General features: G+C 39.0%; 1 protein-coding gene and 1 non-coding gene across 2 annotated transcripts in view; one reads left to right on the top strand and one right to left on the bottom strand.

Moving 5' to 3' along the window:
• Window positions 1-1,199: 1,199 nt before the first annotated feature.
• Window positions 1,200-25,185, top strand: part of ARNT (aryl hydrocarbon receptor nuclear translocator) — a 62,448-nt gene continuing 38,462 nt past the window's right edge. Inside the window, exon 1 of the mRNA XM_065884841.1 lies at window positions 1,200-1,224. Within this exon, the coding sequence (XP_065740913.1) occupies window positions 1,200-1,224 (25 nt within the window). The remainder of the gene's footprint in view (window positions 1,225-25,185) is intronic.
• On the bottom strand, window positions 15,394-15,466 carry TRNAR-CCU (transfer RNA arginine (anticodon CCU)). Its single transcript has one exon. It is a non-coding gene; the product is annotated as a tRNA-Arg (tRNA).

Here is a 25,185-nt window from a genome sequence, read left to right as displayed (position 1 = left end):
ATAAACTATACTGATAACTAAATGAGGGAAATGGATCTGTGTAATCTTTGTAGTACATATACAACCTACAAGAATTCAAAGATGCTCAATAGCATAATGGGATTTCTGTTAAAATTAGAATAAATTTATGTTAGACAATTTGTGAAAGATGTGAAGAGGTGATGTGAAAGATGTGAAGAGTACACTGTAGTGCTAAAACAGGAGGATGGGTGGAATATATTCCCAGAGTCAGCCTTCTTCAGTTTGCCTCCCGCAACACTACTTACCAGCTGGGTGTCCCTTGCTTAACCTCTTTGCTTCTGTTATCTGCAAAATGTAAATAATAGAATCTACCTCACAGTGTCGTTATGAGGATTAAATAAGTACTTATAAAGCAGTGTGGACAGTGTCCGGCTCGAAGTGCTCAATGCTTCCTATTATTAGAAAATAAATCTGTGCAATCATCTTGCCACTTCTCTACTAAAAACCTGTCACTATGTCCCTATCGTTGATCAAAGGAAGTTATCTCATTCTTAATCAAAATACATTGCCTCCTGTTTTGGCTGTCGGTATCTCTCCTACCAGACATAAGCGCCCAGATCCTCTTACACTACCAGTTCTATAGCAGGCATTCAAAACTTGCTGAACTTTTTCCCACTAGGGACAAAGGTCCTTAAAAGAGGAAAAAACTAGAAAGGATTACAAATCACGAAGTGAAGTTTAAGCAGTAGGGCACCTAAAGAAGATTTACAAAACAAATCATCTGCAGAGTGGCCAACCAGGCGAATCCACCACCGAGCGAAGCTTTTTAGTAAAATTATTTTTCACTGACGTCACTCGATCGCTGACCTCTAAGGTAGAAGAGGCGGAATTAGAGAGACAGCTGGACTTCTTCCTCGCCCTCCCTCCTCCACTGGACTGGCTGGCAGCTCCGTGGCCAGCCCTGCTTCTGGTCGTTTTGCGATTCTATTGGTCAGTTTTCCCGAGGAGGCTGGCCTTGGGATGACCCCGCCCCATCTGGGGGCGGGTCTCTCCGTCGTAGGGGCTGGGGACGGTGGGCCGGGGGGCGGTTGCTGCAGCCGCCATCTTGGATTCCGCGGTAGCATTGGCGGCAGTACGGCGCCGCGTCTGGGGAGTGGCTCTCCCCTCCCCCTCCCCCCGGTTCCTTGGCGGTGGCTCCTCCCACTGGGGGGGGTGCGGCGGCGGTGGCATCTACAGCTATGGCGGCGACTACTGCTAACCCCGGTGAGGAGACGGAGGACTGGGGTGCCTCTCAAGGAGGAGGGGCTGAAGGGGTTGGCAACTGGGTAGACCCAGCGCTGAGGGGCCGTAGTTGGGGCTGAGGGCGCTGAGACGCGTGGGGGTGGCTACGGGGCGGTGGGGGAGGGGAGTGACCTGGGGGAGGGGAGTGACCTGGGGGAGGGGCCCGCCCCTGGGGAACAGGGGAGACCCGAGGTGGAGGGAGGGACCAGGCGGGTGGGAGTTGGGGATTCCTTGCCCCGAGTTCTGTTTGAGCAGCTGTCCGTGCGGGGCTGGCCCGCCTCCACTCTTGTGGCGGCTTTCTGGTGTGCGATGTAGTCCTCTTTCAGCCTTCTGCCCACTGTGGACCTGCTTGATGCCGAATAACTGTGGGCAGTGTGGCTCCTTTTACTTTAAAGGTAGTTGGGACTCGTAGGATCACGTTGCTGTTTAGCTGAGGTGTTACTTCCAAACGTTTAGATTTTAACTTTTAAAAATCTTTGAATTCATACTCAGTTTCTTAAAAAAAAAGCTGTACCTCCTCCCTCCCTATCCGAGGGCTATCCTTTGAAACTTGCGTTTATGTATTAAGAGGTGCCTCTAGTGTCATTAGCTGCTGAAGGCAGAGGTTTGTGTAATGTTTGAGTTACAGGATAGATCTTGCCAACAGCAAGCATCCAGGACCCAGATTTAAATCTTGTGAGGTGGGTCAAGGGAGTTCCCATTCTTTAAGAAAAGTTCAGTTCATGCTATTTCTCAATGAACATCTCTTCTAAAGTGGGAGCTTGAACGTGAAAAATCTAGTCAGTCATGTCTAAAAGATGGAATGGGGTGTAGTGCAGCAGCAGGTCTAGACAGATCAGGTCTTCAAATTCCTAGTCCCAGTCCTCTTTCCAGTACATTACAGTTATTTCTCCCTAGGAAGTATTTCATTTAAGGGATCCTAGTTTACTTTGCTGACCTTGGCTATTCCCCAGAAATCCTTATCTTTGATAGCCTTAGAAAAGAAGTGAGAGGTGGGGGTGGATAACTTGAAAATATGGTAGTGGGAAGGATTCACTGCTGTTCCCTTGTTAAAACTTAAATTGGATTTTTTTTCATGTCTCTGAAAGGCAGTAGTATTTTACAGTACTCAGCTTTTGCTATTACAATTGAATCACTGAAATTTACTGTCTTTCCTACCATGTTTCTGGGAACAGACCTATTTAAAGAAGTTAATTTGTCACATGTCAATATCATATTTTTAAATCTTTTAAATATTTTAAGAGGAAAAGGAGATAAAGTTAATGGCTAAAATTGCATTGCAGGAAGTGCTGAGTGATGGAATAAAATCGGAAAGATGCTATTACTATGGCAGACCTGACCTTGAAGTAAAATAACCTGTTAACTAGGGAGTAAATAAACAAGATTTTAAACTGATAACACATTGCAAAATACTTATATAACCCTAGTCAAGTTGCAAAGCATTTCTCTTATTAAGAGGTCGCCTGGGTAAACAAGTTTAGTGCATATGTCAGAAGTTTTTTTCTCAGCAGTGTGGGTGGGGTTGCTTTATTTTGTTTTGTTTTTTAAACAACAGTAACCAGAATGACAATCTCTTGACCACATTTTCATTAGCTGATCAATATCAACTTAAAACTGTAAGCAGAAAATAACATTCATTTGTGCAGAATCCTTGCTTATGATGAAACAGTTACTTTGTTTATTGGTCTTTGGCAGCCTGCTTCTGCAGTTTTTAGGGTTCTTTTTTTGCGGCCCTCTCACTGTTGTGGCCTTTCCCGTTGTGGAGCACAGGCTCAGCGGCCATGGCTCACGGGCCTAGCCGCTCCGCTCGGCATGTGGGACCTTACCGGACCAGGGCACGAACCCGTGTCCCCTGCATCTGCAGGCAGACTCTCAACCACTGCGCCACCAGGGAAGCCCTAGGGTTCTTTTTCGATGTTGGATAATTCTCCCATCTCTTACAAGTTACTGATCCCAAGTTCAACACATGATAATTAAATTAGAAAGTGCATTTTCTTCCTTCAATTCTCGTTTTGCCCCTTTGTATCAAAAGGAAGAGATCATAGCTGCATTGTGGAGTTTTGATAGCCTGTTCCTTTTGGGAAATGAGGACCATAAATGTAGGGACACAGGGTGGAAATGAACTGTGCTCAGAGAAAAGAAAGTAAATGGTTTTCAGGTCAGAATTCTTTGTTGCATGGTCAGACCTTTAATCCTTAGAGTCATTTTAGTGACTAGGGACATCAGACTGATTTCTTCGAGTTTTTTCTACTTTGTCATTTTGCTAGTTAAGTTTCCCTATGGTTCTTGTTTGTTCTGTCCTCACATATGTCTGCAAAGAATTTTGGTAATAATTATTTAACTCTTCTAAGCTTCATTTAAGTTAATCCTTAGTGTTAATAACAATACTTGATGATCATTTTAGTTGTATTTAGAGTTTGATTTAGAGACTGTTGGTGTCCCTTCAGGGTCTTGCAGGGGACCTGGTTCCTTTGCATTTTTCTCTATGTCTTAACATGGTGCTGGATCAAAAGAAGAGTAAGATATAGTTTATACTCCACAATCTAGGAGTTATGTTGAAGTAATAGCTCTAATGTGGTGGTGGCTTTTTTCTGCGTAATTGATAATTCTTCATATTCTATTATTTTTCACTAATTCTACTTACCAGTGGCAAGATAAGTGAGTGGGTAGGTGGTCCATGAAATCTTAGGCTATATCTTTCTTGTCTACATAATACTAAAAATTTTGAGAAACATTTAAAAAATTGCACGTGTGATTTGTAATGCATCGGCTAAGGCACTGTTTGGGAACAGATTAGTTATTTCATTTATAATTCAGTATTCAAACCAGAGATGTGAATGAATTTTTAGGAGTGCAGTTTTCTCCTTCCTTGATTCTGGTGTTCTCTTTCCCAGGGACCTCTTTTTGTGGTATTAGGTACCATTTATTGTGGGTAGAGAACGGGTAGAAGGCAAAGGAAGGAACACTTGTTTGGGTTTGTAAGGCTGACACTTAGGAAAACTTTTTTTTTCCACATAATTTTTACCTTCATAAATTATAGTTTTTAAAGCATCAATTAGCAGAATTCTTACCCATTACCTTTACTTAACCTTTTTCAGATACAGGAAAATAGGAATTTATGCAGTATAAAATTACGATGCCAAGATACTTTAAAAATTATATTCTATTTGCAAAAACCTATTTCAAAAGTGTTTAAATATAGTTTACTAATTCAGCAATTGAAATACAATTAACATTTTTGAAAAAGAACCTTAATCCATATACTTTTTTTTTTTTCCATATACTTTTTATGCTGTTCGAATTGTGGCACCAAACTGAATCTTTTCTGTTTTTTTAGAAATTAAGAAGTAGATACTTCTGCATTCTTGGAACTCTAGTTTTCTTGTTGTTTTGAAATAGTGGTCTCTCACTTTAGTTTTTTGCATTCCAGCCCTACTCTTCTACTCAAACAATCCACTAACAGATGAGAATATGTTGTTTCATGGATGTTTTGTGGAAGTCTTTTGTGGTTGTCTGCTATGGATGACTTTCTTCTAAGGCAGTAACAGTAGGGATTTCCACAGTACCAAGTGGTGGTTGATCTTCAAAAAACTAAATTGCAACACTCAAGGAAACTAAACACTTTTTCCTTGATTTTACTTAGGTTATGACATTTGGGGCATATTTAATTTCAAAACTAGTAAAATTTGAATCCTTAATTGTAGAAACTATCTTTGGAACCATCTTTTTTTTTCCCCCTTCAGGCTGTTTACAATATTTATTTTAAATGTTAATTCCCTGGCGGTATAGTCCTGTATAGAGGTGCAAGGGTGACATTTCTGTCAGTGCTATCCAGTGTCTCTGTGGTTGTATAGCTGATCTTATTTAGATGTAACAGTAAAGGAATACATTTAAAGCTCTTGTGATATGCAAGGCCTGAGCTCAGTGGAATCTATTTGGGCCCATCACCCACACCCAATGATAGGCCCTGCCTGTACAGCCATCTGTTTCTAAGAATGCTGCCTAATATGCCATGATGATTTCAATAAGTAGACATCAACGAATATTGGAGTTGGATTCAAGATAACTCCTATCACTTTACATGTAAGAAAACAAACCTAGAGAGAGGAACTGGCACATTTATTAAACATCTATTAAGTTCTTACTATATGCCAGGCTACACTTTCCTGTTTTGTTGGCTATTCTGTATGTTAGAAACCATCTCTTAGTTTCCAAATAAATTCTCTAAATTTGCATCTTTTCATCATTTCTTCGTTTTGTATTTGTCCCTTCACATTTTCTCTAGTTGAGTAGACAAACTAAGTTTATGACTTCAACAACTTAATTAGAATTTAAGTTCCATGAGAGTAGGACCTTTACCTCCCTTGTTCACCACAGCACCCTGCTGCTCCCAGGGGTGCCTAGTACGTAGGACTACAGTTCAGTAAATGTTTGTTGTATAAATGAATGTTGTAAAACCTGGCATTGGAGGTTCATATCTTTATGCACTGTTAATATGAAAATACCTTTGAAAGGATAACACTAATTAAACCATTAACATCATGAATTAATTTATAATAGCTAACAATAATTATATGCCAGATATTGTTCTAAATATATTACCTCACTTAATATTCATATATTTATCTCATTTAATCTTTTTCTTTAAAAAAAGTTATTTATTTTTTTAATTTTAGCTGCGTCTGGTCTTAGTTGTGGCGCACAGACTCCAGAGCACACGGGCTCAATAGTTGTGGCATGTGGACTCTCTAGTTGTGGCGCAGAGGCTCAGTAGTTGTGGTGCACGGACTTAGTTGCCCTGTGGCATGTGGGATCTTAGTTGCCTGACCAGGGGTCGAACCTGGGTCCCCTGCATTGGAAGGCGGATTCTTAATCGTTGGACCACCAGGGAAGTCTCCTCATTTAATCTTTACAAGACTCCTATGAGGTATATATTAATATTCTTGTTTTCAGATGAGGAAACTAAGGCACAGAGTGAATAATTAGTTTGTCTGAAGTCACATAGCTAGTAGGGGGTAGAGACAGTTTTTTTTGGGGGGTGGGTAGAGACATTTTGATTGCTGGCAGTCCGTCTACACAAATTTTCTTTTATAGGAGTTTTTTTTCTTTTTTTAAATTAAAATATAGTTGATGTACAATATTATATGTTTCAGGTGTACAACATAGTGACTCACAATTTTAAAGGTTATATTCCATTTATAGTTATTATTAAATATTGGCTGTATGCCCTTTGTTGTACTATAGATCCTTGTAGCTTATTTATTTTATATATAGTAGTTTGTAGCTCTTAATCCCCTACGCTTATCTTGTCTCTCCCCTCTTCCTTCTCCCTACTAGTAACCACTAATTTGTTTTCTATATCTGTGAGTCTGTTTCTTGTTTGTTACATTCAGGAGTATGTATTATTTTTTAGATTCCACATATAAGTGATATCATACATTGTTGTCTTTCTCTGTTTGACTTATTTCACTTAATACCCTCCAAGTCCATCCATGTTTTTGCAAATGGCAAAATTTCATTCTTTTTTATGGCTGAGTAGTATTCCGTTGTATATATGTACTACATCTTCTTTACCCATTTGTCTGTTGATGGACACTTAGGTTGCTTCCATATCTTGGCAATTGTAAATAATGCTGCTATGAACATTGGAGTACAAGTATCTTTTGAATTAGTGTTTTGTTTTGGGTTTTTTTTGGATAAATTCCCCCGAGTGGGATTGCTGGGTCATATGGTACTTTAATTTTTAGTCTTTTTTGGGAAACCTCCATACTGTTTTGCACAGTGGCTACGCCATTTTACATTTCCACTAACAGTGTCTGAGGGTTCCTATTTTTCCACATCTTCACCAACATTTATTATTTGTGGTCTTTAGACCGTATTCTTTTTTTTTTTTGCGATACGCAGGCCTGTCACTGTTGTGGCCTTTCCCGTTGCAGAGCGCAGGCTCAGCAGCCATGGCTCACGGGCCCAGCCGCTCCACAGCATGTGGGATCCTCCCGGACCGGGGCTCAAGCCCGTGTCCCCTGCATCGGCAGGCGGACTCTCAACCACTGCGCCACCAGGGAAGCCCTAGACAGTATTCTTAATTACTAAGTTATAAGACTTTCTCCATTGTGACTTAAAGTCACTTCCTACAGAAATGTGGCACAATGGATACTTTTTGAGGAGGAGGAGGGTGGGGTATTGTCTTTTTTAGTAGATGAAGAAGGTGAAATACCACGTCCGACAGCCAGGATGGCACAGTTGCTTGGATGGAGAAGTGAGTGCAAGGTGCTGAAAAAGTTGCTGGAAGAGTGTTGCAGTTCCTAAAATCTTTTCTGTAACTTCTTGTATTCTTTCTTCATAGTTGTTTTTCACCTCTTTAAATAACTTTTACTGGAATCCTTAACTCTTACTGGAATCCTTCTCCTAGTTCTTCATACCCCATAATTGTCCCTTTTTGATGAACTTCTTGAATTTGGCTTCAGAGACACTGCATTTCTTGTTCTTTCTCACTGACTCTTCCTTCTTCGTTCCTTAGGCCTGCTCATTTTCTTTTTCTTGTTCATTATGCTTCTCCTTTTCTAGTCTCACTCCTGGGACTGGAACTCTTAATTGATTAATTAATTAGTAAGCCAGTCAACTTCCTTCATTTCTATTTGCCCACCTACCTGCCTCAATTAAACATTTATTTGGTAACTACTGTATCTCCTTCCCTCATTTATCTTTTATATATTGAAGACTCTCTAAAATTTTTATTTCTGTCTTCTCATATAAGCTTCTTTTCCTGTATTTTCATCTATTTAAAAAAAACTTTATTTGAATAACTGTAACGTTATTTACATATATATATAGTCACCAGTATTTCCTTCAGATCTGCTGACCTTCCTAACTTTTCTGTATCTTTTGTGACTATTGCAGTTTTTCCAGTTCCCCAGGTTAAGCAATTAGATGTGTTTGGATTCTTATATGTATTTATCTGATTTGTTATCACATCTTCGTTTTTTTTGCATTTAAAAAAAGCATTTTTAAACATATAAGGATATTAAAACATATAAAACATTTTAACCATATAAAATATATACCCAAAATAGATGTATTTATTAATTTTTTAAAATTGGATTATAGTTGCTTTACAATGTTGTGTTAGTTTCTGCTGTACAGCAAAGTGTATCAGTTATACATATATGTATATCTACTCTTTTTTAGATTCTTTTCCCATATAAGTCATTACAGAGTATTGAGTATAGTTCCCTGTGCTATATAAGTAGGTTCTTAATTAGTTATCTGTTTTATATATAGTAGTGTGTATATGTCAATCCAAATCTCCCAAATTATCCCTCTCCCCCTTTCCCCCTTGGCAACCATAAGTTTGTTTTCTACATCTGTGATTCTTAAAATAGATTTATTTAAACATATATATGTTAAAAACTATTTTAATAAAAATTACCCATGCATATATTTAATGACTTAGTGTTACATGATTTGTTATAAAAACAGCAGTCCTCTACCCCTTCTCTCAGCTTCTTCTCCCCAATGACATCCATTTTTATTTCTTTTAACCAGACTTTTAACTTTTGATTAAATAAAATGTCCCAGAAGTAAAAGGCAAGAGTTTTCAAATTGAAGGAGCCAGAACAATGAATGAAAAACTCACCCACTCAAGGCACATTATTATGAAATTTCAGCATCAGATACAAAGAGTATCCTATAAGCTCCAGAGAGAAGAAAATTGGTCAGTTAAAAATAAGAAGGGGGCTTCCCTGGTGGCGCAGTGGTTGAGAGTCCGCCTGCCGATGCAGGGGACACGGGTTCGTGCCCCGGTCCGGGAAGATCCCACATGCCGCAGAGCTGCTGGGCCCGTGAGCCATGGCCGCTGAGCCTGCGCGTCCGGAGCCTGTGCTCCGCAGCGGGAGAGGCCACAACAGTGAGAGGCCCGCGTACCGCAAAAAAAATAAATAAATAAGGAATCAGATTAGTTTTGCTTCTCAGTAGTCACACTGGAAGATAGATGACAATGGAGCAATGCCTTCAAAAATCTGAGGGAAAGTAATCTCCAACTTAGAATTCCATACCTAGGCAAACTATCAGTTGGTGAAGTGGAAGAAAGATATTTTCACATACCCAAGGTCTCCCTTATACTCTTTCTCAGGAACTTACTAGGGGATGAGATTTACCAATAGGCGAGAGTAAACCAAGAAAGAGGAAACATGGAATACGGGAAAGAAGCAGTAGAACAGGATACGTCCATTTTGCATACATTGCTGTTAGTTTCCCTGTTTTCAGTATTGTAACCTCACTTTCAAATTTGTCTGGTGTTCCCCAGTCCAGAGGACCTCTGGTTTACGCTCTTCAGAGAATAAATCAGTTTTTTGACTGGGTGGTGGAGGGGCATTTTCCCTGCTGGAAGGGACAGGGAGAGGATCTGGGAATCCACCTGCTGCTTAAAAACAGATATCAAACTAATCCTTTTTATTTTAGCTTTCATTTGCCCTGCGTTCTACACCCCCACCTCATTTTTGATTAGTCTAGTTTCCCTGCTTCTATTCAAATCTGTCAAATTAATCTTTTAATTTACATTTTCTTCTTGTCACTCTGACTTAATATATTTTGTCTTTCAGTTGCTTATTGAATCAGATTTAAGATTTCATCTTGGCATTCAAGGCCTTCTTACAGTTGGCTAGCATTTGACATCTTATATTTTCTCCTGAATACAGACTCTATGCTCTTTATAGGCCTGTTTCCCTACACCTCCTCACAGCTATGTTCATACCTCCCTTTATGATTTGCTCATGTTCTTTTGTCTATGTGGAATGTCTTTTTCCTCTTCTTTAGTTTTTCTGAGGTCCAGCTTGACCAACTTTTCTGAAACTTCCTGGCTGGCTGGCTGGCTGGTAGCTTTATTTCCTTTAGTTTTTCCTTCCTGTTGAGTACCTTCTCTGTGCTAGGGAGTGTGTCAGACCTTAATTTAAACCATCTCAATCATCTTTTTTTTCTCTAAATTTCTCTATCCTTTAGATCCCATAAAAACCTATTATTGAAAGTATGGAATTTATTTTTTATGGGAAAATTTTGTTTTTTCTTAGGAAAGTTACATATATTAGCTATTTAAAATTTAACTGGAAAAAGTTAATAGTAATAACATATAAAGTAAACTCAGTTTTACTAATGATAGAGAAATCCACATCAAACCAACAATGATAATCATTTTGTACCTGGAAAATTCGTAAAAATTTGAAGATTGCTAAGGTCCAGTGCTGTTGGAGGTATGGATAATTTGATACCATTGGTGAGGTTCTTAATTGGTATGACCTTCTTGGAGGGTAATGGGCAGTTTTAAATATGCTCCTTTAGATCCAGCGAGTCATTTTTAGAAATTTTTTAGTTGTAGGTAATACTGGCATCTTTGCTTAAAGATATACAAGGATATTCATTGAAACATTATTTATGATAATGATAGTTTGAATGTCATAAATGTGTACGTTTGTACTATGAAATACTGTATAACTTAAAAAGAATGAGCTAACAGTATTTATTGACATGATATACCTTCCAAGATACATTGTTCATTGGAAAAAAATAAAAGTTTCAGAATAAATATAATATGGTCCCTCTCCTTTGTTATATAAAAATTGCTAAAACCCTGTAATATATGGTGTATAGAAAAAGGTCTGGAAGGATTCATATCAAAATGTTAACAGCAGTTTCCCATGGGGGAAGCTGGGGTATATGTGTGGAGGATTTTACTTTTGACTGCTTCTGTATTGAGTATTTTTAGAGACGTCTACATCTGAGTTTCTGTATATCCATATTTTAATATATTACTTTTGTAATGTAAAAATTAGTAATGGCAAAACCAGTTAACAAATTGGTGTTCGATATATTTTTACAAAGCTACTATTTAAGGCGTACTTTACAATGTGTCAGGCACTATTCACATGCAGTATCTAATTTAATCTTCCCCAAAGGTAGGTACTGTTATTAGCTACATTTTACAGGTAAGCCCTGAGAGATTAAATAATTTGCCCAAGGTCATACGTAGTAAGTGGTAACCCTAGGATTGGAATCTAGATTTATCTCACTTTAGAGTTTGAGCTGTGTTCTCTCAGATATTCAACGCATGCCACACACATAGACACATGCACATAAATTTTCTTTTTAAAAAATTGGGATCACGCATTTTCTGATTGTAAAAGTAATATATGTTTAATGTAAAAGAGAAAACGAAATGGATATGTAGAAAATCAAATATAGGAGTCTCTAAATGCCGTCCCATAGATAACGACTGTTAATAGTTTATTGTGTAACATTTGCTCACTCCATTCTAGCCATGATGTCATCCACACCATTTCTAGAACTGAGGCATGCTCTCACCTCTGGGTCTTTGCACTCTGCCTGGAATGCCTTTTTCCCAGATACCTGCATGGTTTGTTCCTTTACCTCCTTCTGACCTTTCCTTAAATGTTAACCTTTTCAGCGAGGTCTTCCCTCAGCATCTAAAATTGCTGGAACCTTTATGTATTTCTGAGTTGACTCCCCTAGTTTATTTTTCTCCACATTTATCACTATATAACATATCGTTAGGTCAAACCAAATGAAATGACTATCCATTTTTTACCTATAAAATGTCAGTTTCGGGCTTCCCTGGTGGCGCAGTGGTTGAGAGTCCGCCTGCTGATGCAGGGGACATGGGTTCGTGCCCCGGTCCGGGAGGATCCCACATGCTGCGGAGCGGCTGGGCCCATGAGCCATGGCCGCTGAGCCTGCATGTCCAGAGCCTGTGCTCCGCAACGGGAGAGGCCACAGCAGTGAGAGGCCCGCGTACCACAATAAATAAATAAATAAATAAATAAATAAATAAATAAAATGCCAGTTTCATATTATCAACCCATTTTATATTTTAATCATTTCTCAATTTATCTTTCTCTTCTACTAACATGTAAAAAAAAGTTAGGATTTTTGTCTCTTTTATTTATTGTTCTATCTCTAGGGCCTGCAACAATGCCTGGCATATAATAGGCATGCACTAAATAGAAATGAATTCTTCCAGGCTTTTGTTATGCATATAAACTTTATAAAGGATTATATTATATATAATTTTCTGTAGCTTATTTTCCATAATATATGGTGAATAACTTTCCATTTCAATGATATAGATCCACCTCAAAAATTTTTTTATATATTGAAATTTTTTTATTGTGGCAAAATACACATAAAATTTGTCTTTTTAACTTTTTAAAAATTTATTAACAATTTAAAAACAATTTTTATTTTATTTATTTCTTTTTGGCTGTGTTGGGTCTTCGTGCTGCACACAGGCTTTCTCTAGTTGCGGCAAGTGGGGGCCACTCTTTGTTGTGGTGTGTGGGCCATCCATCATGGTGGCCTCTCCTGTTGTGGAGCCCGGGCTCTAGGCACACGGGCTCAGTAGTTGTGGCTCACGGGCTCTCGAGCGCAAGCTCAGTAGTTGTGGCGCACGGGCTTAGTTGCTCTGCGGCATGTGGGATCCTTCTGGACCAGGGAACAAACCCGTGTCTACTGCATTGTCAGGCAGACTCCTATCCACTGCGCCACCAGGGAAGCCCCTAAAATTTATTTTTAATTGAAGTATAGCTGAATTACAATGTTGTGTTAATTACTGATGTACAGCAAAATGACTCAGTTATACCATTATATGTACATTATTTTTCATATTCTTTTTAACTATTTTTAAGTGTACAGGTCAGTGGCATTAGTATAGTCACATTGTTATGCAGCCGTCACCACCATCCACTTCCAGAACTTTTTCATCTTGCAAAATTAAAACTCTGTACTTATTAAACAATTACTTCCTGTTCCCCAGTCCCTCCGGCCCACGCCGCCATTCTACACTCTATGAATCTGACTATTCTAGGTACCTTATATAAGTGGAATCCTGTAGTATTTGTCTTTTTGTGACTGGATTATTTCACTTAGCATAATATTTTCAAGGTTCATCCATGTTGTAGCATGTTGCAGAATTTCCTTCTTTTTAAAGGCTGAATAGTATTCCATTGGATGTATATGCTATGTATTTAAAGATCCATTCATCTTGATCAACACTGGGTTGCTTCTTCCTCTTGACTATTGTGACTAATGCTGCTTTGAACCTGGGTGTTGTACAAGTGTCTCTTCAAGACCCTACTTTCAAATTTCTGTTCTTTTTAGTATATGCCCAGAAGTGGAATTGCTGGATTATATATTCATTGTAGTTTTAGTTTTTTGAGGAATTTCCATACTATTCTCAATAGTGGCTGCCACTTTTACATTCCTACCAAAAGTGTACAAGAGTTTCAATTCCCTCACATCCTTGTTAACACATATTATTATTTTTTTTATTTTTCATGGTGTCCATCCTAATGGGTGTGAGGTGATATCTCAGTGTAGTTTTGATTTGCATTTCTCTAATGATTAGTGATGTTAGGCACCTTTTCATGTGCTTATTGGCCATTTGTATATTTTCTTTGGAGAAACATATGTTCAAGTCCTTTGTCCATTTTTTAATTAGGTTGTCTTTTTTTGTTGTTGTTGAGTCATAGGAGTTCTTTATGTATTCTGGATTTTAATCTCATCACACATATGGATCACAACTGTTTTCTCCCATTCTGTGGGTTGCCTTTTTACTCTGTTGATACAGTGTTCTTTGATGCACAAAATTTCTAATTTTGATGAAGTCCAATTTATCTATTTTTTACTTTTGTTGCTTGTGCTTTTGATATATCCAAGAAATTGCCACATCCAGTGTCATGAAGCTTTTTCCCTGTTTTCTTCTATGAGTTGCATACTTTTCACTCTTACATTTAGATCTTTGATCCACTTTGAGTTAATTTTTGTATATGAGGTAATGTAAGGAAGGATACAACTTCATTTTTTTTAACATGCAGGTATCCAGTTTTCCCAGCACCATTTGTTGAAAAGATTATCCTTTCCCCATTGAACGCTTGTGACACTCTTGTTGAAAATCGTTTGACCGTATATGTGAGGTTTTATTTCTGGGCTCTGTATTCTATTTTGTTGGTCTATGTGTCTGTCTTTATGCCAGTGTCACACTATTTTGATTACTGTAGCTTTGTGATGCATCAACATTTTAATGGTGAGTATTTGAGTACTCTCTTTATCCAGTATTAAAGGCAGTTATAATGCTTGGGCATGTAACAAAAGACATGCATAAAAGAGTTTTTGTATTTTGAGTTTAGATGCAGTTTATTATAAATATAATTTGGAGGTAGGTTTTAGGAATAATAAGTAAAATATGAAAAAACACACCCAGGACTTCCCTGGTGGCACAGTGGTTGGGAGTCTGCCTGCCGGTGCAGGGTACATGGGTTCGATCCCTGGCCCGGGAGGATCCCACATGCTGCAGAGCAGCTGGGCCTGTGTGCCACAACTGCTGAGCCTGCGCTCTAGAGCCTGAGAGCCACAACTACTGAGCCCTTGCCCCTAGAGCCGGTGCTCTGCTGCGGGAGAGGCCACAGCAATGAGAGGCCCGTGCACCACAGGGAAGAGTGGTCCCCGCTGCCCACAACTGGAGAGGGCCCGCGTGTAGCAGCAAAGACACAACGCAACCAAAAATAAAAATGAGTAAATAGGCCTTCCTTGGTGGTGCAGTGGTTGAGAGTCTGCCTGCTGGTGCAGGGGACACGGGTTCGTGCCCCGGTCCAGGAAGATCCCACATGCCGCGGAGCGGCTGGGCCCGTGACCCATGGCTGCTGAGCCTGCGCGTCCAGAGCCTGTGCTCCGCAACGGGAGAGGCCACAACAGTGAGAGGCCCACGTGCCGCAAAAAAAAAAAAAAAAAAAAGAGTAAATAAATAGGTTTATGAAAAAAAGAAAACACATCCAAAGTGGTTCATATTTTATACAAGGTAGAAATATGATGAATTATTGTTACCAACATTTCTTTTTGAACATTTCATTATCTGTTCAACTTTTAATGCTTCCTTTATCATTTCTGTTTTCCTCATTCATGTTTTCAATGACTTAGTTTTATATTATTTCTTCTATTTCAGGAAAGGAAGTCACATTTAGTTAAAAATTATTTATTTATTTATTTGGGTGTGCTGGGTCTTAGTTGCAGCACGCGGGATCTTCATTGCCGCGTGCAGGATCTTTTTTGCAGCATGCGGGATCTTTAGGTGCAGGATGCGGGATGTAGTTCCCTGACCAGGGATCGGACCTGGGCTCCCTGCATTAGGAGTGCAGAGTCTTAACCACTCGACCATGAGGGAAGTCCCGAGAAGTACCTTTTCTATAAATTTGGGAGACTGTGTTGAATGACTAAAATATTTACTATTTTTCTGTAATTTCTGTCAAGTTATGATTTTAATAGAAGGTGCTTTTGTTCAGTGCACTAAGAATACTCCTTAACTGTGCTACACTTAACATCCCACTAAGTTCCTCTTCCATTTAAAAGGAGCTAACCGTAGTAAATTAAATCCAGAGTATGTTAAAAGAATCATACATCATTATTATATTAGGTCCTCAGGCCTGTAGTGACAAATTACCACAAACTAGAGGGCTTAAAACAACAGAAATTTATTCTTTTGCAGCTCTGGAGACTCAGCGTCCGAAATGAAGATATTGGCTGGTTAGGTTCCCTCTTTTCTAGCTTGTAGACACATCACTGCAGTCTCTGTATCCAAATGTCTGTCTCATTAAGTTTATAAAAACAGCAGTCATTGGATTTAGAGCCCATCCTAATTCAATATGATCTCCGTCTTCACTAATTATATCTTCAGAGACCCTATTTCCAAGTAAGGTCACATTCTGCGTCTCTGTGGACATGCATTTTTACACTCTTCAGCCCACTACAGTTTATTGAGCAAGATTTATTCCAGGAACTCAAGGATTGGTCACCCTGAGAAAACCTATATACTTGGGTCGTTAACAAACTAAAGGGGGAAAAATGCTTGTATCAATAAATGCTTTATAAAAACATTTGTTTCTGATTTTTAAAAATCCATTCCTGATTTAAAGAAAGAAAGACTATTAAATCAGAATATGGGAATTCCTGGGCGGTCCAGTGGTTAAGACTTGGTGCTTTGCTGTCACTGCCGTGGGCCTGGGTTCAATCCCTGGTCAGGGAACTGAGATCCCACGAGCTGCATGGCATGGCCAAAAAAAAAAAGTGAGTTAGTAAAGAGATTCTTAACCTTTTGTATCACATGGACCCCCTATGACTGGTGACATCTGTTGAACGCTTCTTCAACCTCATTGGGTCATTGTGGGAATAAATGAGAGGCACACAAGTTGCCCAGCACAGTGCCTGGCACACAGTGAAGACATAGAAAAAAATTAGTCATTATTATCACTGATTATCCATGCACTCACTGTAAAGCCAAGGAGTAACACTTTTGCTTCAAGGCTTCAAAAGTTCTTATCACACTTTTTGTGTTGCATCCACTCCTAAATAAAAACCTCCTCTGGTCTGGGCCAAGTTGGAGACCCTGGTGAGGGGCAGAAAGACTTGCACATGGGAGGAAACTCTGGTGAGCTGGTGGGGCAGGTCCCTAGGCCCCCAGATCACCCTGGCGTGCAGCTTGCTCTCCCTGTTGAACCCATAGAATGTTGTTCAGAGTGTAAATAACACTACATAGTATTTTGAAAAATCAATTCTATTAAAAATATAGCTATCAGAATATAAAAAATTACAAATTTGTAATACAAAAATTAATGTTTCTTCTTTATTAACACAATAAATAAGATGTAGTGACAAGTCTAATAATTGCCATATTCTCAAAGTAGTATTGAATGTAACAGTAATTCTAGATATCTGGAATAACTGTCATGTGATATCTGATTTTATTGATGACAAAATCACAGATACTGCTAAAACTACTGTGTTATACTGTACTTTCATGATTGAAGGAAATGCTAAATTTCAGCTAGAGATTAATGAAAGTAAAGAAAGAAAATTGTTCTTCATCCAAGTTTACCAGTGGATTTTATCCATTGACACACAGATTAAGAACCCTTGCAATAATGCAGTAAGAGAAGGAAACTAAATACTAGTGTAGGGCTTCCCTGGTGGTGCAGTGGTTGAGAGTCCGCTTGATGATGCAGGGGACATGGGTTCGTGCCCCGTTCCGGGAAGATCCCACATGCCGCGGAGCGGCTGGGCCCGTGAGCCATGGCCGCTGAGCCTGCGCGTCTGGAGCCTGTGCTCCGCAACGGGAGAGGCCACAACAGTGAGAGGCCCGCGTATCGCAAAACAAACAGACAAACTAGTGTAAATATTGAGTAAAGAAAGGTAAAATAATCATTCCTTGCAGATAATGTGATTGTATATTAAGAAAGTCCAATAGGGACTTCCCTGGTGGCACAGTGGTTAAGAATCCACCTGCCAGTGCAGGGAACACGGGTTCGAGCCCTGGTCTGGGAAGATCCCACATGCCGCGGAGCAACTAAGCCTGTGTAACCACAACTACTGAGCCTGTGCTCTAGAGCCTGCGAGCCACAACTACTGAGCCCATGTGCCACAACTACTGAAGCCTGCACGCCTAGAGCCGGTGCTCCGCAACAAGAGAAGCCACCACAATGAGAAGCCCACACACCGCAATGAAGAGTAGCTCCTGCTCGACACAACTAGAGAAAGCCCGTGTGCAACGAAGACCCAACGCAGCCAAAAATAAATAAATAAATTTAAAAGTCCAATAAACTAAATGCTTTTAGATAAGGTAATTTAGTACAGTTATTTGAGTACAATATAAACACACTGAAGTCAATAGCTTTCTCTTATTCTAGCAATAACCAGTTAGAAGTTGAAATGGCAAAGATTTCATTCACAATAGTATTAAGAGCTCTAAAATACCTAAAAATAATAAGAAAGATGTAAGACTTATGTGAAGAAAACTGTAAAATTTTATTAAAGGACATTAGGAAATGTCTGAATAATATTCCTGGATGATGAAGTGCAATATCGTTCTACTGGCCCCTCAAAATTATTATATAAATTTAATGTTATTGAATTAACCTCAAGCGTGTTTTTGTTGTTAGAACTTTATATAGATTTTAAATTCAAAAGGAGGATGAAGTATATGACATTAAAAGGTTTTTAAAACCTTTAAATTAAACTTTTTCTTTTGAGATGATTTTATATTCATACTCAGTTATGAGAAATAATACAGAGATCCCCTACCCTTAGCCCAGTTTCCCCCAGTGTTTGTACCTTGCAAAACTATAGTGTAATATGACCAGGATATTGACATTGGTACAGTCAAGATACAGAATATTTCTATCATCGCAAGGGTCCCTTGTGGTGCCCTTTTAAAGCAACACCCACTTTCCTCATACTTACACCCTCTCCTTAATCCCCAGCAGCTACTAACCTGTTGCCTATTTCTATAATTTTGTTATTTCAAGAATGTTCTATAAATGGAATTGTACAGTGTGTAGCCTTTTGCAGTCGGCTTTTTTCATTCACCATGATACTCTGGAGATTCATCCAGGTGGTTGTGTGTATCAGTAGTTCACTTCTTTTTGTTGATGAGTAGGGGTATATATATCAGTTTAACCATTTACTTTTGGAAGGACATCTGGAGTTTTTCTCCAGTTTTTGGCTATTAAAAATAAAAGTGCTCTAAATATTTATGTACAGGTTTTTGTATAAATGTAAGTCTTCATTTTTCTGGGATATATACCCACAAGTGCAGGGCTGGATTGTATGTTAATTGCATGTTGAGTTTTTAAAGAAACTCCCATACTGTTTCCTGAAGTGACTGCACTATATTATATTCTCACCAGCAATGTGTAAGTGATCTTTTTCTCTATCCTTCCTAGCATTTGGTATTTATTATTATTATTTTTTAGCCATTATGATAGGTATGTAGTGCATCTTATTGTGGCTTTAATTTGCATTTCCCTCTTGGCTAATGACGTTGAACATCTTTTCAAATGCTTATTTACCATTTGTGTATCTTCTTTGGAAAAATGTCTGTTCAAGACTGTTTGCTTTTTTACCGGAGTTTTGAGAGTTCTTTTTATATTCTAGATAGAAGTCCTTTATCCTTTGTTGCAATTTTTTTCTCACTCTGTAACTTGTCTTTTGATCTTCTCACAGTCTTTCACAGAGCAAAAGTTTTTCATTTCAGTGATGTCCAGTTTACCAGTTTTTCCTTTCGTGGATCATGCTTATGGTACCAAGTCTGAGAACTCTTTGACTAGCCCCTAGATCCTGCAGATTTTGTCCTTTTTTTTAAAAAATTTATTTATTTATTTTTGGCTGCGTTGGGTCTTCATTGCTGCATGTGGGCTTTCTCTAGTTCCGGCGAGCGGGGGCTACTCTTCGTTGCCATGCGTGGGCTTCTTATGCGGTGGTTTCTCGTTGCAGAGCACAGGCTCTAGGTGCACAGGCTTCAGTAGTTGTGGCACGTGGACTCAGTAGTTGTGGCTCATGGGCTCTAGAGCGCAGGCTCAGTAGTTGTGGCACACGGGCTTAATTGCTCTGCGCCATGTGGGATCTTCCCAGACCAGGGATCGAACCCGTGTTCCCTGCACTGGCAGGCGGATTCTTAACCACTGCGCCACCAGGGAAGTCCGACTCCTGTGTTTTTTTCTAAAAGTTACATAGTTTTACACTTTACATATAAGTCCATGATCCATTTTGATTAATTTTTGTATAAGGGGTCAAGGTTCATTTTTTTGCCTATGGATGTCTAGTTGCTCTAGCACCATTTGTTGAAAAGGCTATCTTTCCTCCATTGAATTGCTTTTGCACTTTTGTCAAAATCATTTGGGCACATTTGTGTGGGTCTGTTTCTGGATTCCATCGATCTAAGTGTCTGTCCGTTTGCCAGGGCCACACAGTCTTAATTGCTGTAGCTATATTAGAAGTCTTTCAGGTAGACTTTTCTCCCACTTTTTCTTTGTTTTAGCTATTATAGTTTCTTTACCTTCCTGTATAAATTTTAGAATGGTCATGTTTAATTTTTAATTTATTTTTATTTTTTTTGTGGTACACGGGCCTCTCACTGTTGTGGCCTCTCCCGTTGTGGAGCACGGGCTCTGGACGCGCAGGCTCAGTGGCCATGGCTCATGGGCCTAGCCGCTCCACGGCATGTGGGATCTTCCTGGACCGGGGCATGAACCTGTGTCCCCTGCATCGGCAGGCGGACTCTCAACCACTGCGCCACCAGGGAAGCCTCATGTTTAATTTTTTTTTCTTTTGGTACGCGGGCCTCTCACTGCTGTGGCCTCTCCCGTTGCGGAGCACAGGCTCCAGACGCGCAGGCTCAGCGGCCATGGCTCGTGGGCCCAGCCGCTCCGCAGCATGTGGGATCTTCCTGGACCGGGGCACGAACCCGTGTCCCCTGCATCGGCAGGCGGACTCTCAACCATTGCGCCACCAGGGAAGCCCTAATTTAAAAAAATTTTTTTTTAGTTAAAAAACATTTTTTTTAATACAATTAGTTTTTTAGTTTTTTTTTTTTTAAACCATTAGTTTTTATTTATTTTTGTTTTTGGCTGCGTTGGGTCTTCATTGCTGTGTGCGGGCTTTCTCTAGTTGCAGCGAACAGGGGCTACTCTTCATTGCAGTGCACAGGCTTCTCATTGCAGTGGTTTCTCTTGTTGTGGAGCATGGGCTCTAGGCATGCGGGCTTCAGTAGTTGAGGCACATGGGCTCAGTAGTTGTGGCTTGCAGGCTTAGTTGCTCCGTGGCATGTGGGATCTTCCCAGTCCAGGGATCGAACCTGTGTCCCCTGCATTGGCAGGCGGATTCTTAACCACTGTGTCACCAGGGAAGTCCCTAGAATGGTCATGTTTATATCTTCAAAAACATCTGGGTAGAATTTTGATAGGAATTGCATTAAACCTGTTTATCAGTTTGAAGAGAATTAACATCTTTTGTTGAGTCTTCCAATCCATGAACATGGTATGTCTCTCCATTTATTTAGGTCTTTGGTTCTTTGATCAGCATTCTTTCAGCACACAAATCTTGTGCCTGTTTGATAGATTTACACTTAAATATTTTTTCTTTTTTGAAGTGGTTATGAATGGTTTTATAGTTTAAATTTTGATGCCCATGTGTTAATTGCTAGTATATAGAAACACAGTTGATTTTTGTATATTTATTTTGTATACTGCAACTTTGTTGAATTCACTTATTTGTTCTAGGAAGGTTTTTTGTTTGTTTTCGTAGATTCCTTAGGATTTTCTGCAAAGACAATCATGTAATCTGCAAATGGGGACAGTTTTATTTTTTCCTTTCTGATCTGTATGCCTTCTATTTCCTTTTCCTGCACTTTTGCACAGGCTAGAACTTCCCACACTATGTTTAAATAAGTGATGAGAGTGAACATTTTTTCCTAGTTCCCAAATCTTAGGGAGAAAACATTGTCTTTCACCATTAAGTATAATATTAGCAGTAGTTTTTTTTCTTTCTTTTTATAGATACTTTTATCAAGGTGAGGACGTTTCACTTTATTTTAATTTTTCTATGTTTTTATCAGAATGGGTATTGAATTTTAGCAAATACTTTTTATGCATAGGCTGATATGATCATGTTATTTTTCTTCTTAGCCAATTAATATGTTGATTGATTTTAAGTATTGAACCAGTTTACTTCCCTTGAATAAAACACATGGTCACGTTGTATAGTTCTTTAGCTATTGCTAAATTCTGTTTGCTAAAATTGCTAAATTTTATTTACTAATATTTTGTTAAGGATTTTTGCATCTATTTTCATGAGGAACATTGATCTCTAGTTTTTGTTTTGTTTTTCTACTGTCTTTGCCTGGTTTTTGTATCAGGGTAATACTAGCTTCAAAACATGAATTGGTAAGTGTCCCCTTCCTCAAATAGTTTCTGGAGGAGATTGTGTAGCATTGCTGTTAGTTCTTTAAATGTTTGGTAGCATTCTCCAGTGAAATCAGCTAGACCTAGAAATTTTTTTTTTTGAGAGTGCTTAAATTATGAATTCAGTTTTCTAATAGGTATGAGGCCATTCATATCAACTATGTTGTGTTCGAACAGTTGTTTTAGTTTGTATTTTTTAAGGAATTGATCCTTTTGGTCTAAGTTGTCAAATTTATGTGTGTAAGTTTTAGTATTCCTAATTATCTCTTAGATTTCTTCAGGGTCTCTAGTGATATCCCTGGGTTTTTTTTTCCTGATTTTGGTAGTTTGTGTGTTGTGTGTCTTGCTAGAGGTTTGTCAGTTTTATTGATCTATTTAAAGAATTCTTTGTTTTATTTTTAAATTGTTTTTCTGTTTTAAAATTTTATTATTTTGTGTTTTCCATTATTTCCTTCCTTTTGCTTGCTTTGGTTTATTTATTTATTTATCCTAGGTTCTTGAGGTGGAAGTTTAGATGATTTGACTTTTCCTCTTTTCTTTTTTTTTTTTTTTTTTTTTTTTTTTTTTTTTTTTTTTTTTTTTTATGCGTTACGCGGGCCTCTCACTGCCGTGGCCTCTCCCGTTGCGGAGGACAGGCTCCGGACGCGCAGGCTCAGCGGCCATGGCTCACGGGCCCAGCCGCTCCGCGGCACGTGGGATCTCCCCAGACCGGGGCACGAACCCGTGTCCCCTGCATCGGCAGGCGGACTCTCAACCACTGCGCCACCAGGGAAGCCCCTCCTCTTTTCTAATATAGCATTTTAATGACTATAGCTTCTGGGGTGTCCCACAAATTTTACCATCTTGTAATTTCATTAAAATTTTTTAAAAATAAATTTATTTATTTATTTATTTTTGGCTGTGTCGGGTCTTCGTTGCTGTGCATGGGCTTTCTCTAGTTGCAGCAAGTGGGGGCTGCTCTTTGTTGTAGTGCGTGAGCTTTTCATTGCAGTGGCTTCTCGTGTTGTGGAGCACAGGCTCTAGGCACATGGGCTTCACTAGTTGTGGCACATGGGTGGGCTCAGTAGTTGTGGCTTGCGGGCTGTAGAGTGCAGGCTCAGTAGTTGTGGTGCACGGGCTTAGTTGCTCCGCGGCATGTGGGATCCTCCCGGACCAGGGCTTGAACCTGTGTCCCCTGCATTGGCAGGCAGATTCTTAACCACTGCGCCACCAGGGAAGTCCCTCATTTTAATTTTAGTTCACTGTACTTTTTATTCCCTTTGAGACTTCCTCTTTGATTATTTAGAAATGTGTTATTTAATGTCCAAGTGAATGGAGATTTTCTTGTTTTCTTTCTATTACTGATTTCTAAATAGTTTGATTCCACTGTGGTTGGAGAATCCAATCTATGATTATTTTATTTATTTATTTGTTTTTTAAATTTTTGGCTGCACTGGGTCTTCCTTGCAGCGTGCGGGCTCTTCGTTGTGGGTTTCTCTCTAGTTGCGGGCTCAGGAGCATGTGGGCTCAGTAGTTGTGACATGCAGGCTTCTCTCTAGTTGTGGCTCACAGTTTTGGTTGCCTCGTGGCATGTGGGATCTTAGTTCCTCTACCAGGGATCGAACCCGCATCCCCTGCATTGGAAGGCGGATTCTTCACCACTGGACCACCAGGGAATTCCCGCAATTCTTTTATACTTGTTGAGGTTTGTTTAAAGGCCCAGAATATGGTCTATCTTGGTATATGTTCTGGGAACACTTGAAAAGAATCTATATCTGCTGTTGTTGGGTGTAGTGTTTTTATAAATGTTAATTGGACCCTGTTGATTGAGGTATCATTGAGAACTTCTATATCTTTGCTGATTTTCTTTTTTTCTTTTAAGTTCTCTTTAATACTTATTTATTTTATTTTGGCTGTGTTGACTCTTAATTGAGGTATGCCGGATCTTTGTTGGCGGCATACCGGATCCTCCCCTGCGGTGCGGATTCCTCGTTGTGGCGCGCGAGCTTCTCTGTAGTTGTGGCGCATGGGTTGCAGAGCATGTGGGCTCTATAGTTGTGGCGTGTGGGCTCCAGAGCTCGTGGGCTCTGTAGTTTGCAGCATGCGGGCTCTCTAGTTGTGGCCTTGCAGCGCGCAGGCTTAGTTGCCCCGCAGCATGTGGGATCTTAGTTCCCTGACCAGGGATCAAACCCGCGTCCTCTGCATTGGAAGGTAGATTCTTAACCCCTGGACCACCAGGGAAGTCCCTGTTTAGCTATAGGTCTGCTGGTGACAAATCCTCCTTAGTTTTCCATCATCAGAGAATGTGTTGATTTCCCACTCATCTCTTAAACTTTTTTTTAATTTTTAAAAATTTTATTTAATTTTGGCTGAAGCAAAAGTAGTATATGACATTTAATAAGAAAATTTTGTAAAATAAATTAATGGAGAATGGAGGACTTTCCTATTAGATAATTCAAATGTACTATAAAGCTGTAGTTATCAAACGTGTTCAGTATTGACATAGGAGCTGGAAAATATATTAATACAGAATAAAAGTATAGAAAGAGATCAATTATTTGTAGACACCTAAAAGTAAAGTAAAGTAAGTAAAGTAGTAAAGTAAAAGTAAAGTAGTAAAGGAGTCATTTCCAATAAGTGAGGAAAGGATGGATTATCCCATAAATGATATTAGAATAATTATCTAACCATGTATAAGAAAATAATCAGAGTCCTGCCTTATGCCAGGTAGGCATAAGTAGTAAATTCCAGATGGATTAAAAATCTAAATGTGAAACACAAAAGTATTGTAAGAAAATATAGAAATAATCTCGAGGGTGGGGAGCTTTCCTAAGTAAGACAGAAATCCCGGAATTATTTAAGAAAACACTGATAAATTTTACAGCATAAAATTGTGAAATGTTATATATTTAAAGGCTAAGGTAGGTGATGAAAAAATATTTGTAATACATAACAGGCATATATTATCTTTTATATATTGATATCCTTTATATACTGATAGATCTTACAAATTCATTAGAAAAAGATATTCAGTATAAAAATATTAAAGATATGAAGAGTCAACTCATTGATTTCAGATGACTAATGTAGAAAGATACAAGAATTACAACAAATACTGTACCATTTTTACCTGTCAGGTTTGGTGAAATTAAAAAGTATAATATGCAGTTCTGAT

Source organism: Phocoena phocoena, chromosome 1 (assembly GCF_963924675.1).
Source record: "Phocoena phocoena chromosome 1, mPhoPho1.1, whole genome shotgun sequence".
Taxonomy (NCBI): Eukaryota; Metazoa; Chordata; class Mammalia; order Artiodactyla; family Phocoenidae; genus Phocoena; species Phocoena phocoena.
This window is presented reverse-complemented; position numbering and strand designations above follow the sequence as displayed.